Source organism: Alexandromys fortis, unplaced genomic scaffold, assembly GCF_014885135.2.
Source record: "Alexandromys fortis isolate MF-2015 unplaced genomic scaffold, M_Fortis_MF-2015_v1.1 scaffold_18, whole genome shotgun sequence".
NCBI lineage: Eukaryota > Metazoa > Chordata > Mammalia > Rodentia > Cricetidae > Alexandromys > Alexandromys fortis.
Window position 1 is genome coordinate 14,574,065 of NW_026067897.1, and position 16,576 is coordinate 14,590,640.

The 16,576-nt window shown below is 44.2% G+C and overlaps 1 protein-coding gene across 1 annotated transcript in view; it reads left to right on the top strand.

The window, feature by feature from the left end:
* The window catches only part of LOC126514817 (thioredoxin domain-containing protein 8), a 28,046-nt gene extending 12,690 nt beyond the window's left edge, over positions 1-15,356 (top strand). Inside the window, exon 7 of the mRNA XM_050163996.1 lies at positions 14,324-15,356. Within this exon, the coding sequence (XP_050019953.1) occupies positions 14,324-14,386 (63 nt within the window). The 3' untranslated portion in view covers positions 14,387-15,356. The remainder of the gene's footprint in view (positions 1-14,323) is intronic.
* Positions 15,357-16,576: the final 1,220 nt, after the last annotated feature.

A 16,576-nucleotide genomic window follows, 5' to 3' on the forward strand; every position in this document is an offset into this window, starting at 1 on the left:
AGTTCCCAGCACCCACATGGTGGCTCATAGTCATCTACAACTCCAGTCCTAGTCTGACACCCTCTTCTGGTCTTCCCAGGCACCAAGCATGCACATGGTGCACAAACATACATGTAGGGAAACACTCGTGCACATAAAAAAAAAAGTATAAAAATAAATAAATTGATTCACTCTGAATCTATCCACAATTTAAGCCTAAATCATTCCCATAGAGTCTTCATGTTTATAAACTGGGTGTATTTTAACATCAATCGCAACCATAAAAAAAAATCTAATAAAGCAGAGAAAGATAAAGGGGTTGAGATCCTCTAATTCCCCGCTAGAGTATGTCCACAATGCCCTGAAGACCTTCTGCTAGACCCGGCCTCCTCCCAACAGTGTCCTGGAAAAGCAAGAGTTACCATATGGGCTTCTTGTGGACACTTGACAACTGAAAATAGCACAAAAAGACTCAGATTTAAATGTGCTGATAGGCAGCTATCAGAAATTAAATTAACTAAATTGATGGTATTGCCAGTAGCTACTGTATCTCCCTAACTGCTAATTCCAGGGCCACCCAATCAGCATCTGATTATAATGTACACAGACAGGTTTCAAAAAGTTTCCTTAGGAATTGGTTTTCATTGAATACTATTAGCATAGCAGCCTGATTATGGAGTTTAAAAACTAAACGTTTGGGATGAAGAGATGGTTCGGCTCTTAAGAGTTCAGTTCCTAGCACTCAGGTCTTGTGGCTCACAACCACCTCCAACTCCATCTCCAAGGAATCCAACACCCGCTTCTGGCCTCTGTGGGCACCAGCATGTATGTGCAAATATACACAGAGAGACACACAAATAAAAAATAAAAATAGTCTCTTTTTAAAAACTAAACAATTTGAAATGATTTCTACCACAACGTATAAATGCATCTATTTCTACTTATATGAAACCTGCTCAAAAAATAGCAATAAAACCAAAACAAAACAACTTTCTACACCAAAGGCAAGAGCCAAGAAAAAGATGACAAGATTCTTAGGGGACTAACACTCTAAATCTTTTACTTCTTTTGATTCAGATGTCAAATGGGCTCTGAGCAGGTCTTTAGTGCTCCATGGGGCCCCACTTTTCCCAATGCATCAAGAGTTAGGGTTAAGCCGTGGCATGTCTGGATCCTTCTCCCCAAGTTCCTGTCTCACAGTGGTCTGCAGAGGGGGAAACCACTGCAAAGCAGGATCTTAGGGTGGCCAAGGAAAGGGTGCGATCATTTGAACGTCTTTCTGTTAGGAGAACAGAGCAAGGAAGCTTTCATTGGCGTCAGATGTCTTCTAGAAAATAGAGAAAAATGGAACCCGTGTCTCTGAAAGCATCTCCAGAAATGGGTTCCAAGCCTTCATCTGGGACATGTAACTGGAAACTGACTTACTGAAGCGATTAAGTACCATGTATCCATTTTTTAAAACTAGAGTTCAGTTTCTATTGAGGATTGTTTTAAGAAATGTCTTTATGATTCCAGGAAGACATCTGGCAAATAGCCACTGGGCACTGTGCCTCTTAAAGGTTCAGAGTATAAAAAAAAAAAAAAGTCATAAATCACATAGAACACAGGAGACTATCTTTTCCTTTGGAAACACAATGTGTTTCCTTGTTTCTGATAGAAAGAGCTAAGGTTCCCCTGTAGTGAGTGGGAGACTGCTTGTTAGTTCCCAGCCTTCTGGCTATCTTAGACCCAAAATAATCACACAGAAACTGTATTAATTAAATCATTGGTTGGCCTATTAGCTCTAGATTCTTATTGTATAACTCTTACATATTAATTTTACCCATTTCTATTAATCTGTGTATTGCCACGTGGCAGTAGTTTACCAGCAAAATTTTGGAATGTCTGACTCTGGCAGCAGCTCCATGGCTTCTCCCCAACTCCACCCTTCTTTCTCCCAGCATTCAGTTCTGTCTTCCCTGCCTACCTAAGCTCTGCCCTGCTATAGGTCCAAAGCAGTTTCTTTATTCATTAATGGTAATCACAGCATGCAGAGGGGATGCCCACATCATTCCCCTTTTGTTCTAAAGATGTCGAGAAACTCAGGCTTGCTTCTGGTGCTCCATTCCCACGACCCCTTACCTGCTATGTCTCCAACCTTTCCCAAAGATGTTTCTTGTACTACACCACCCTTAGGCTTTTGTTCTTTTCTTTGGCCGTCATTCTTGCCCATGTCATTCCTAGTGTATATACATCATAAGTAAAGTAGAATTTTTTAAAAATGAAAATGTATAAAGCCATATACATTGTGACCTGAGGCTGTGGTACTTAATGATCCTTCCCTGGCTGCTAGAAGTTTTCATGAAAGAAGTTGCTTGGTAGGGATGTGATATGAAAAAAAATGGCTGTAGTGGGCAGGGAGATGGCTCCATTAGTAAACTTGCCACAGAAGCACATAGACAAAAAATGAAAACACATAAAGCCATATATTGTGACCTGGGGCTGTGTACTTAGTGATCCTTCCCTGGCTGCTGGAAGTTTTCATGAAAGAAAGTTGCTTTACAGGGATGCGATATAAAGAATGGCTGTAGTGGGCAGGGAGATGGCTCCATCAGTAAACTTGCCGCAGAAGCACATAGACCAAAGTTTGGACCCCAAACTCACATGTGAAAAGTCAGGTATGATAGTGTGTGTTTGAAATCCTAGTGCTGGGGAGACAGAGGCAGGGGGATGCCTGAGAATACTGCCAGTCTGGACAGCCTAACTGGTGGGTTCCATACCATGTGAGAGATGCTGTCTCAAAAAACAAGGTGGATAGTGTATGAGGAGTGACCCAAGGTTGACCTCTCACCTCTACATACACCCGTGCAAATGTGCATGTGCGCATGCACACACACACACACACACACACACACACACACACACACACACAGAGCAACTTTCACGTTCCAGTGATAAATCAGGTTGCTGTTCCTGCTGTATTCCTCCGTGTTTTCATCTAAGCCATCATATCATGCTCCAGGAAGAGTCACTGTGGTCAACGATGATTGTAGTGTACATGATGTACTCGCCTCCCTTTATCAAAAAAGAGTTCATTCCCAGACCACAGGTGGATACTGGAAACCGCAGAGACTCCTGAATGAACCTCTGTATAACAGGGAGGGGTTGCCCTATTCATCCTTACTGTAGATCTTGGAAACATAAATAATTCTTTTCATTCCTTAGAAGCAAAGAATTTTTTTTTACATTTTTTTGTAAAATAAATATTTTATAGCTTCTCTTTGGCCACCAATCACTACTCTTAACAGTTGGGTTATTAGTAAGAAAAACCCGGGTTACTTGAACACAAGCACGTAGGTCTGATGACGAGATAACTAAATTCCTAATGGGTAGGTAGAAGGAACCATCCACTCCTTAAGCATCCAAGTTCATCATGTTTCTCAGTAATTTCAGGCTTTTTGCTTACTTCAGGAATTTTCTGTGTAATATTTTTAGATCATGGTTATTTAGGTAACCAAAATCATAGAAAGTAAAACTACTTATTACACATAGAGATCATAAATTTTATGGCCATCCTAACAACCCACTAAAGATTATAACTCTCTTCAGAAAAAGAATTAACAGACATACAAGTACTGATATTTGCAGATGATACTAGGGGATCCAGTGCCTCTGAGATTGAACAAAGGCTCCACTATATCCAACAACTTTGATTTCATGCTAAACTGATGTCTGCAGAGCTTAGGAAAGGAAGCAAAACAATGAATTAGCAAGTCTTGGCCAACTGTTTATGCCTGAGCCAACTATCAAAAGCGAATTACAACTGTTTTGGGGTTTTTTTTGTTGTTGTTGTTGTTTTTGGTTGGGGGGGGGTGGGTTCGAGACAGGGTTTCTCTGTAGCTTTTGAGTCTTTCCTGGAACTAGCTCTTGTAGACCAGACTGGCCTCAAACTCGTGGAGATCCAGCTGCCTCATCTCCTGAGTGCTGGGGATTAAAGGCGTGCACCTCCACCGCACAGCTGAAATTGCAACTTTTATCTCTCGCCTTAGAGCAAAATTGTTTCCCAAAGCACTTGGGTAGGCCCACTATTAAGAACAATGGAAAATGGGCATACATATGCTAATAAGCCAATTATTCATAACTGAATAATTCATAACACAAGTTTGCTGGGCTCTTGCATTAAGTAGGAGGAAGCTCTTACCCAGATGTCCACAAACTCCAGAGCTCCTTGCTGACAACACGAAAGTCATTGCCAACAAAGTATCTGCCATCAAATAAAGCAGGTACAGAGATGAAAAGCACCCTACATCATTTGCTAGAAAGAGGACGGGGCCGAAACAGGGCTCGTACACAGGCCAGGAAGAGATCACAGATAAAGAAGAACTGAGGAAGGGGTGTGTCTGAAGACTCCATTCCAAATGCTTGTATTCAACTGCTTCAAAAATTATGTTTGGCCTTCTTCCCAGAAATTACTTGCAACCGGGTCTCACTAACCCAGGACAACTGTTGTTTGGGTCCTGCATCTTCCTGTTACTGAGTGACTTAGGAATGTAATAAGCCATCCCAACGTTCATCTTCCTTCTTTGTGAGATGAATACTACATCACTCATCTTTGAAATTTTGTCTTGAAGTTTTCAAAAAAAAAAATATACAGAAAGTGCCAAGCCCTGGACTTGGTGCACACCTTAAAACAGGACTAGTATAGTTGATTTGAAGGTTGCGGCTTCCTGTTAAGTTGTTTAACAGTATGGGTACTATCAGAACCTCGGGATCCAGCTGTGTCTGTCTCCCTTCAAATTCATAAATAAACTAATTTAGAAATAAAGTTTGAGGGACCATTTAAACTCTTCAAACACGTGCGACTTCTGCTTACACTGAGTCGCCATTGCTTACTCAGTAAAACCTGTCCCACAGAGGCAATGGCAGACAAAGGAGTTCTGCCTGGGAGACCAAAAACAAATCCCACCTGGTCAGCCCCAAGAGCAACTGATGCTCAAGACAGAGAATTATAGAGTTGAAAAACTAAGCAGGATGGAAGGGACGCTAAAGAACTGAGGCAGTTTCCAGCTCAGTTTAGCCATCTTAGGACCACTGCAAAGGATGCTGCTGTTGCTTTAGCAACTGAGAGGCTCCTACCTGTCTCTCCTCCAGGATTAGATAATGCAAATTACCTTCCAGTGTTGTAAACCATGGTTTTATTTAATGTTCTACACTCTGTTATCTGGGAAGTTTTGTATTGATTTTTAATAGTTAAATTTCTATCAAAATGTCTTTTATCTTGATTCCTGAGGGTTTCCCACGCTACAATTTTTACTCAGCCCTGTTCATCTCCTCTGAATTTTCAATTGTTGAGACACAGCATTGTTTCGTCCGGTGATTTGTGAGACATGAGAAGACTCAGGAGCAAGTTGTACTATTCAGAGTTAAGATTTATTGCATCAAAGAATACAGGGTAAAAGAACAGGAGAAGTCCTCATTAGTGGGATCCGGAAAGATCTTTTGATGCCCTCTCTTGTCAAAGGACACAGATTGCCCCACAGCCATGAAAGGCATAAGTAAGCAGACATAAGCTCTTTTCTCTTAATGAGTCATGCAAATAACCAAAATATGACCTTTATCGAAAGTACTTCTGGTGATAAACGGCGCTCATAAAAGTTCACGACTGGCCCCCGTGTGAACAATGGTTCTCTTGAAGTCTAGACCTTGAGTGCTCCTGCCTGAGAAAGGACCTAGGGCTGCACAGGTGCGACCTACCTGCCCAGATGAAGAAGGCGCTGCTGTCTTGCATGACTCTCAACACCTAAAAGACCACCCATCTGAAGAAGGCAAATCTGGGCCCCTTTTCCCCAGGATATCTGGAAAGGACTGGGGGAAAGTATGGCCGTGCCCTCGATCAGGGTGTCCCAAAATGAGAGAAAACAGACTTGAGCTTTTCCTTCATCTAGGATTAAGAGACACTCACTCTGAGCTTGGTGAGCCGGAGTGGGAATGGAGGTAAACCAAGGGTTACAGAAACCCAACACTGAAAATCTGAGCAGATTTTCCTAGTGGGAACATGAGGACAGGCATATGCCATTGAAGAAAATGACCCTGGGAGCTGTGTTTACCCCAAAGAACAAAGTCCCATTCCAGTGACAGGCAGATCATCATCTCTGGTAGCCATGGTCCAAAATGGCCTTTCCTATTCTTAACGTGGCTGGAGATGAACTCCAACATCATACCACATCCCCTTCAGTGGTAAGTCCCACTATATTGAGGATCTGGCCCTGCAGCAGCTTCTTGTGTCTGCTCAGCAGAATAGGCTGGTGGCCCAGAATAAGAATCCGCACGCTCCAGTCCAAGCTGGCCCTCCACCTGTTCACAGACCAATCACACAGGAGCACAGCCACGCCAGTTTCGTTACATAACAATATGTCTGCCTTTGCACTTCCATGGCAAATCTAAACATCAGACCCCAAATGAGTATGATCGGAACCAAAAAGTTAGCTGTTGCCACAGAAAAGGCAATGTACTTTTGTCGTCATTTGGGACACTGATACCCAAAGAGTAAGACGTGGAAGCAGCTCCCAGAAAATAACATCAATGAGTGTTCTGCTGTATCCCACCATCAGAACAAGTTCAAAAGATGCCATCCAGGAGGCCTAAGTGGTGGAAACAGGAGCCTGGCTATTTGCCCTCATCTTGTATGAGTGCCCCTTCCTCCAGGTGCCTCCTGGATATATTTTAGCTCAACTGCAAAGACTCTCATTGAATTACTTTACTTTATCAAGGTCAGCCTGAGGCATAGGAGAAGCCAGTGAGATTCAAATACTGGCTGGAGATGTAAGCAGTTCTGGGTAGGGTCAGAGGAAGAATCAAGATAGAACTGACACTTACCGTCGTCCCCTCCTCTTAGGTGAGGCAAGATTCTAGCATTAAACGTACCCTTTTTCTGTCTTAGTCATACCATCTAATCCCTCAGAAAATCCATCTATCTGAAGCAGAATGTTCTCCTTTTATGTGTGTTATTGTAAATTATACACTGTATCACAAACATCTGTATTGTTTGGTGGGATGGCGCTATTGTTCTTTGTCTCTCGTAGCTGGTGCCCCATGGGTTGCTCCTCTTGCTGTTATTAACTAAGTACAGATGTCTGGGAGATTGATGAGCTCAGTCTGGACCACGCAGCTGGCCTAAATGTAACTTCAATATCCACTCAACAAAAATTGCACAACAACCGGCCAGGGCATTTATTATAATTAGCCTACGCATGCATCATTAGTGTAATTTTGCCTGTCAGCTATCTCTTTGTTCGGAAGGGACCACTGTCTCTGAGTGCTCTGCAACAGGCTGCATGTAAATGTTAGGGCGTCTTCGGCATATGAGAAATATTGCCTCTGGCTAGACCTAGGTGGCAGGTAAATCAGGAATCACTTCATTACTCTCTTTGGTTCATGTGTTTGTTTGTTTTTGCTTTTGCTTTTCAAGACAAGGTTTCTCTGTGTGGCCCTAGCTGTCTTAGAACTCTCTGTAGACCAGGCTGGCCTCGGACTCAGAGATCCTCCGGCCTCTGCCTGCTGAGTGCTGGGATTAAAGGTGCGCCGCATCACCACAACATAAGCATTACTCTATGTGTGTGTGTTTGAAAATGTCCATAAGGAAAGCTGTTTTTAAAACATGTTGGGTTTTGAGTATTTTTTTAAGGACTGAATAGCCTCCCTCCTCCCATTGGCCTCAAAAACCAGGAGTTTAGCATTTTTGTTGCGACTATTTTCCAGCACACAGCAGCAACAGCTCACAAAGAAGGACCCAGCTAGGTGTGCGAGCACACCTGCAATTTTATCTCTTGGTTGATTGGGGCAGAAGAATTTCAAGGTCAAGGCTAGCCAGGGATGCATAGTGAGACCCTATCTCAAAGTGGGGTGGGGGTACATAGTGAAACCCTGTCTCAAAGTGGGGTGGGGGGTACATAGTGAGACCCTATCTCAAAGTGGGGGGTACATAGTGAGACCTATCTCAAATTGGGGGTGGGGAGATTATTTTGAAATCAAGGAGATGTTAAGAGCCATAAACTCACATCCTGAAGCTTCTGGTCAAAGATTTGGAGAGACACAGCACAGCACCAGACTAAAAGAGAGAAACACTTTGATCAGAACTCACAAGCCATTTATAGTTGACTTCGTGCATCTGCGGATCCCATGTTCATACATTCAATGAACAACAGATCAAAAATACCTGAAAAATACTTGTACTGAAAATGTACAAACTTCTCATTCTTGTTATTATCCCTAAAACAATAGAGGGTAACAGCCATCTGTGCAGCATTTATATTGTACGGGCTGTTATAAATAATCTAGAAAGGATGTGAAAATTACGAGAATTCAGGCCTGGGTTCTAGGCATGCACTCTGGCGCATCTCTGCACTCTGGCATTCCTCGAATCTCCAGTGATATCCGGGACACTTGCAGAGCTCCCATGAGCAAGGCCACTTGTGGAATAAAGGTTTCCTTCTTTACAAAGTCTTCTTACTACGTTCCCAGACACAAAGCCCAGCACTAGACAGGGAGATGCATGTGATGTCTGTCTTTGGTCAACTAGACGAAGGAGGCCGTGCTGAGGATGACGGAGCTCATGCCTGCCTGGCATGTGGGAAGGCTTTGGGTTCAGTTTTCTAGGATAACAAGGGAACGTAGAAGGGAGGGAGCAGAGGAAAGGCTGGCAAGAAAGCAGGAAAGAAGGTGTCTCAGTCCCTGTCGTGACACAGAGACAAAATGCCCTGAGAAGGTCAACCAAGAGAAAAAGGACTCGGGTTCACTTACAGTTCCAGGCACAGCCCCTCGTGGCAGGGAAGGCAAGGCACTAAGAGCTCACAGCGGCTAGCTCACATCTGCGGTCAGAAAAAGAGGCCAGGGGGTGGATGCACACTGCTCAGTCTCTCTCCTCACTTCCACCGCCCAGGATGGCAGCAAACGACGCCATCTACAGAGAGTGGGCTTCCTAACCAGAGAAATCCTCACAGGCGTGCCCCAAGCCCATCTCCAGTGCTTCTCCATTCTGTCAAGTGACAGTTACCACTAACCCGGGGAAGGAAGGGGACACTTTATTCTGAAATTTAATACAATCCGGAGTCTTAAACTCACACTTCAATGGCCAAAACTGAGTATAACAGAACTCAATTCTAATGAAAGCTAGTTTGTGTGAGAGTTCCAAACTGGACCCTACAGTTATGCTGGGAAAAAAAAAAAAAAACTGCAGTCTGCATCCTTGAGCTAATGGGCAGAATGAACATAAAATCAATTATGTCATATCATAATGGAAAGTCCAGCGTGCTCTAGGATGGCAAAGAAAATGTTTCAGAAGGCTTCCTGAGGTGACCGCCATCAGGGCGGGATAGGACTGGATAAGGAGAAGCAGAGATTGATAGAGTAGCATGTGTGTGTATCTGAGATAGTTTACATGCTTACATAACAATAGCATGAAATTATTAGCATCTGAACACCTAAGAGATTTCATCTGTCTCATTCACAAGGCCCCAGCTTAGCACAGGTACGCATTAAGTGCACATTCTAAAAGAAAACCTTGCGAGTGTCCATAACCCAAACATCCAAAGTCACAACGTTCCAAAATCTGATATTTCATAGGGACATGATGCTGTCAGATCGATGTGTCAATGTTCGTAGACTCAGTTTTGTGAATTAAGATGAGAAAAAGCCTTGTACAAGATTACTGCCTCGGTAAGCCTTTATTGTCAGCTTGACACAGGCTAGGGTCATCTTAGAACAGAAGCAGCAACGGAGGAACTACGTAAGTCAGGTTGGTCTGTGAGCATGAGGGACTGTCTTGATAATTGGTTGATGTAGGAGGACCTAGCCCACCATTGGTGGCACCATTCCTCAGTCAGTGGCCCTGGGCACTTTATAGCTAGCTAAGCATGAGCCAGGAAGTGGTCCAGAGATCGAGCCAACGAGCATCATTCCTCCATGGTTCCTGACTCCTCCGTGACGGATTGTGACCTAGGATTTGTGAGATGAAACAAACCCTACCCTCCTCCAAGCTGGTTTTAGTAAGTGTTTTATCAGAGCAACATGAAAGAAGCTAGAGCAGACTTCAGGCTGTGAGATGTTGAAATAAGAGCAGCGGGGCTGCGTCCCCAACACCCCGGCCGCTTGGCTAGCTCACGCCCGAAATAACAACACACAAACTGTATTCATTTAAAAAGAACTGCTTGGCCCATGAACTCTAGCCCTTACAGGCTAATTCTCGCACCTGGACTAGCCCATTTCTAATGATGTGTGTAAGCACCCCAAGGTGCGCTTACCGGGAAGAGTCTAGCCTCCGTCCATCATGGTGTCTCTGCTCCAGAGTGCAGAGATGTCGAGTCTCTCCGGGAGCAGAGCAGAGTCTGACGTCACTTCCTCTTCCGCCCAGAATTCTGTTTACTCCTCCCATCTATGTTCCAAGCCATGAGGCCAAGCAGCTGGTTTATTATAACTTAACCAATGAAATCAACAGATTGATATATGACACTCCCACATCAGTGAGACGCGTGAAATAGACGCAAATTTCCAGTTAGATTTGAGTCTCATCCCCAGGATATCTCGGAATTTAGTTTCAAATATTCCAAGGTCTAAAACGCTTGCAGCCAAGCACTCAGACAAAGTGGTTTTGAAGTAAACAGTGAGTCCCCTGTGAAGTGTTCCCATAGTTCAGAGTTCACGCAGGGCATGGTATCGAGGAGGAGGAGACAAAATTAAGACAACATTAGAAGGGATTTTTACAATGAGGAAGAGAACTCTGAAGAGCTTGGAAAGGATCCCACAAGCACATTTGTAGCTTTGAGATTCATGGGAGGAGGTGGACAGAAAAGGCACAAAACTGAGCACAAAGAAAGTTTTGGGGTTATTGCTATAGTCCATTTTAAAGGTGGCCAGTTAGGAAACAAAGGTAAAGTCCCTTAAAACCACCAGAATGGCTGACATGACAAAAACTGGTGACCAAATGTCAAGGATGTGGAGCAACCAGAACACCCATCCTTTGCTGGAACAGTCAGTTTCGGGGGCTGTTGTTGCCCTTCAGTTGGCAGAATGATGGCCTAGCCAGCCTTCGGTTAGTTTCCAGAATGGTATAAATTGAGTGTGGTTGTACATACAGCAATTTGTGGTTGTCCTTGGCAATTCTGTATGGTGAAGACCAGCCTGCATTACATAAGATCCTTTCTGAGAAAGGAGGGGGAGAGGAGAGAGAGAGAGAAACAGAGAGAGAGAGAGGACTCCCATTAAAGTTTAACCCCGTAATTCCATTCTTTGCGTATACAGCAGGAAGGAACTCTTCCATATCACCCACAAATACATCGACAAGAATGTCCCCAGCACCATCATTCCCCAGAGTGCAAGTGGATAAATTATGTTAGACTCACGCAAAGGAATACTGAAACACATCCAGACCACTGTGGAACAGAGAAACACCGTGAGCATGAAACTGAGTAAAAACAGTCAGACCTAGTATACAATCTGTAGGTCTGGAGAGATGGCTCAGTGGTTAAAAGCACTGGCTGCTCTTCCAAGGGAACCGGGTACAATTCCCAGCACCCACACGGCAGCTCACAACTGTCTGTAACTCCTGTTCCAGGATATCCAACACCCTCACACGGGCATACATACAGGCAAAATAACAAAGTACATAAAATACAAAAAAAAATAATTTTTTCTTTTAAGAAAGAATACAGTCTGTAGAATTCTACTTGTAAAGTTCAAAAAATATGCAAAAGCAACTCATTGTGAAAAAACTCAGAATTGAGGTTGCTTTTGAACATATCGTAATGTGAGAGGCAGGCGTGGTGCCTGGGAATGGTTACACAGTACGGAATTTTGTGCAGTTCTGGCTCACGTAATAGGGTGGGTGACAGTCCCCTGTGGAGGGTGAAGGTATCTCTAGGAAGACATCAGACTAGACAGTAGCCGTGGCACTTACTGCTCCTGGCTGCTCTTGGCAGCTATAGAAGGAATCTCATAACCCCATAATCACGGAACTCATCCCCCTCTAGAGCTGTGCCCCATTTTTTTGTACCCCATAGCTTATACCATCCCACTACGAGACATAGCTTTTTCCAGTTAGGGAATTCTCTCTGCCCCAACCTCTTTTATTTTCTTTCCGAGTTCTCACTGTCCTTTGAAGCAAGAAGCAGGCTGAAATAAAACAGATAAAACATGATCCACTGAGTACATCTCTAAAGAGATGAGAGAAATATCTTCTAAGGGAGCCTAAGGAGCCCAGAAGGCCATCTGGAATTAGGTGGCGGTCCTGGGAACAGACACGCCATCTTTTCCCTGTGGATGCTCTGTTTGCCTCACATGGTCTCCCTCCTACCTTCAGTTGCATCCGACTCCCCTATAGAAGAAGAAAAGATAAAGATTTAGGAGGATCCTTGGACATAAGATCCAAAAGAAGGTTAGGAGGAAGTCACTGCTCTTGCATAGTGATTCCCACCCTTGAGCTCCCACTGGATAAACAGAATAAAGTGGAATCCAAAACCTCCCACCGCCTGCTTTCCACTCCAGCTCTGACTTGAGACAAGGGACAAAGTCCCTTTAAGACCCCATAGTGAATCTCCCTTCAGGCCCCAGAGGCACCCTCTCTGGTTGCCATCCTAGTAATAGGAAGAACTCCCCGCCCCAAAACAAGGTCTAAGGTAGCCTCTGCTGACTCCAGACTCACTACGAAGCTCAGGATGACTTTGAACTTCTGCACCTCCTGGATGCTGGGGCTACAAGTGTAACCACCACAGTTGGCTGATGAGGTTCCCGGGTTCAAAGCCAGGTCTCTGTGCGTGTTAGGCAAACATTTCACCGAGTGAGCTTTCCCCAGCCCTGAAGGGGAGACCCATCGGCAGATCCCTTCTGATACCTTCCTCCCCTGGCCAAAACCATGGGAACTGTTTATGAGGAGATGGCTACAGACCGGCAACTCAGATAAACCGTGAAATTCTGCACCCACACATAGGTCCCTCTATTCTCGAGACTCAAAAGAACACTGTGCTGTCTCAGACGTGGAGTGGAGACTAGGAAGGTAAGCGAAATGAGACGGAGATGGACATAAACCCACACCTGGGGCTGGCATTCAAGGAGTCAATAAAACGGCAGACCCAGAGGGGAAGCTGCTGAGTGGGGGAAGCAGGAACAAGAGGTTTGGGGACGGTTACTTCTCTGCAGCACGCCGAGCACAGAGGCTTGTTCTAGAATGTTCCAGTCCCTACTCCAACCTTACCAGAAGCTCAAGTCTTCACCTGCTCCTCACCTCAGTTTACTTATATTCTTCCCTGGATCCCAATAACTAATACACCTAGTGTTGACGTGGTGGTGGATTTAAAGGACAGGCTGACGTCCTTATTTCAATAACTGCTACGTGCTTATTTCGTGTGTTCATATGAGTGTTATGTAAGTGCCTCTGGAAGCCCGAGGACAACCTCAGCACGGCTCCTCAGGAGCCATCTGTCTTGGTGATTTTGGGTCTCTCATTGGAGATCACCAATTATCTGGACATCAAAACCAGGGGATCCACCTGCGTCCACCCCCGCAGCTCTGGGATTATCACCACACACAGTAAACCACACCACACTCTTTAGTTGGGTGCTAGGAACTCAAACGCAATACCTCATGCATGTGTATCAAACACCTCACCAGCTGATCTGTCTCCCCAACCCAAACATGAGAGAGCTATTTGAAAGGTGTTACAGCAGGTCAGGTTCACTGTATGCCTGTAATCCTAGCACTTTGTGGGTGGAAGCAGGAGGATCAGGACTGGACTTTATGGCCAGTGTTGGCTACCTAAGACCTGTGTAGAAAAGAGAAAGAGAGAGACATTATTTTATATACTACTAAAAAAAAATGTTCCGATTAAAATATACCATCCACTATAAAGTTGAGTTGGGGTTGGAGGAAATGTGTAAAACACGCACTTCTTAGAATCAATTATACCACCATGACCTGAGCAGAAGTCACAAAAAGACTTTTTGTTTTAGAAAATTGTGTATATACCTGAAGAAGCCCTCAATGCCAATATATCAAAAGCTCTAATTTCAAGGATTGGGCATCTTCATCTCCAGTGGTGTCATACACTTTAGGTCATATGTTAAGAAGAATTACAGAGACCTGGAGAAATATTCATATCACTCATTTTGAAAGAGTGACCACCTGAGTGTACCTGGTCTTGCGACAAATAAAAGGTCAGGGATTTAATCTATTTAATGTGTATTAATACTTGGACAGCTTCTGAGATTATGGAAACGAGAAACAACTATTCAATCAGACACAGAACTCCTTGACACTTCGATGCCTTTGCAGCGCTCGCGTCAATAAACCCTTCTGTGCCTTTGTGTATTTGAAACAGATCTATGAATTTCATGGAGCTGATGAACAAAAACTGGAAGCGAAGATTCAAGAGCTCATGTGAACTGCCACCCAAAACCAAACATACCTGTGACGTTTTCTGAAGCCTCAGCAAGTGTTCTGTGTTTTGATTTTCAGCATGCCCTGTCACCTGCTTTCTCTCAGTCCCTCTCCTGATGTCTCATGGGAAGAACAGGGCATGATGGTCCTCACGAGACCTTGAATGAAACCATTGCAGTAGTGTAGATGGAGGCCGCTCGTTTGTTTCCTGACTGCTCAGACACAGAAACTCTATTAATTACAACACTGCTTGGCCTATTAGCTCAGGCTTCCTACTAACTAACTCTTATATCTTAAATTAACCCATTTTATTATTCTGTGTATCGCCACGAGGCTGTGGCTTACCAGGTAAAATACGGGCATCTGACTCTGTCGGCAGCAATATGGCATCTCCTTGACTCTCTCTCTATCCTTCCATCCTGGCTATATTCTGCCCTGCCATAGGCCGAATCAGCTTCTTTATTAACCAAGGGTAATAAAAACATATTCATAGCATACAGAGGGGCATCCCACATCACAGGAGATAATTGTGTTCCTTCCATTTTCTTTAGTCAGCCTTGCTCTGGGCATGATCCATGGGTGATGTTTTCATGACCGTTACAACAGAGCCCATATGAAGCTAAGTAATAGTAGGTTACCAAGATTTTCCAGAGATAGCCACGGGTGCAGTTGTTTACATGATCAAAGTGCTTGGCCATTCTTATGTCAATTTCAAGTGGGGTGGGGAGGCTTCAGTTTGTCCTGTTTTGTTTTGTGTGGGGACCAAGAATCAAACTCAAGGCCTCACACATGTGAAGCAAGCCCTCTCACCATGGAACTGCAGTCACAGACTGCAGACCTGGAAGGACTGGGAAATGAGTGGAATTGGGGTGCGTGGTATGAAATTCACAAAGAATCAGTGAAAAACATGTTTAAAAATGAGAAAACTGGAGCCAAAAAGTTAAAAAGGGCCAGAGAAAGAAACACGGCTTGGAGCTGAAAACAGAGCCAACTCTGTCTCTGACCAACAGAACATAAAACCAATCCCTGAACAGAAAAACTAACCAATCCCTGAGCAGGAAACCAACCAATCTCTGAGCGCCAAATCTAGCAGGGACCTTGAAGCTACAGCCTGAGAAAGAAACAAACCCTGGATCTGATAACCAGGTCAGTGAGAGAAACACTTTAGCCCTGAACCCAGAACCAAAGAAGGACACCCTGACTCTGAAACCAGAGCAAAAGACATACACTTTGGCCCTAGAATCAGAGCCAATAAAAGAAACGTATCTTAGCCGGGCGGTGGTGGCACACGCCTTTAATCCCAGCACTCAGGAGGCAGAGGCAGGCAGATCTCTGTGAGTTCGAGGCCAGCCTGGTCTACAAGAGCTAGTTCCAGGACAGGAACCAAAAGCTACGGAGAAACCCTGCCTCAAAAATCAAAAAAAAAAAAAAAAAAAAAAAAAAAAAAAAAAACAGAAGAAATAGTTATATTGGCTGGAAAACTCCTTAGGGAGTGGAGCAGAAAAGGTAACTTTTTGTCAGAGGAGATTGCTACATTTCTGCAGGGGCTTCTTCTTTAGCAGAGTGAAGCAGAAGTAACATCTTCAGTGGGAGCTGAGCAGAGCAGAAGAAACTGATACCCCTGCTAGGATGTTCCCTTAAGGGAACAGAGCAGAGTTCAGCTATAACCACTCTCTCTGGGAGAGGAGCAGGATCGCTACATCCTGTGGGGGGCACCATCCCCCACTGTGCCCCAGGTTCATGTATATCAGCTGACTTCCTGACAAGTCAGGATACCTTTCCCTTCAGAGCTGTAACACTCACAAATAGTTCAAACAGAGACAGAGAGAGAGAGAGAGAGAGAGAGATTAAGAAAGAAAAGCCAACATGGAAAGGAGAGGTCAAAGAGCAACACACAGAAAGCAAAATTGAAGCTGTGTCTTTCCATTTGTGTGTGCCCAGTATCTAAGACTTGATCACATACTTAGAGCCTTGTAAATGTTGGTCATGTGAAAGACTGCATACGTGCTTTCCCATAGGACGTCATGATGGTCAGGAATCCATTTCCACTTCTTCCTAGGTGGCAGCCAGAAATGAGAGAGAGAAAAATAATAATATGCTCAAATTTAATGTATTCCAAAATCCATACCTAGCCTTGTAGGAAGGCTCAGTATTGTCTGCTCTATTCTCTAATCCAGTGCTTCTCAACCTTCCT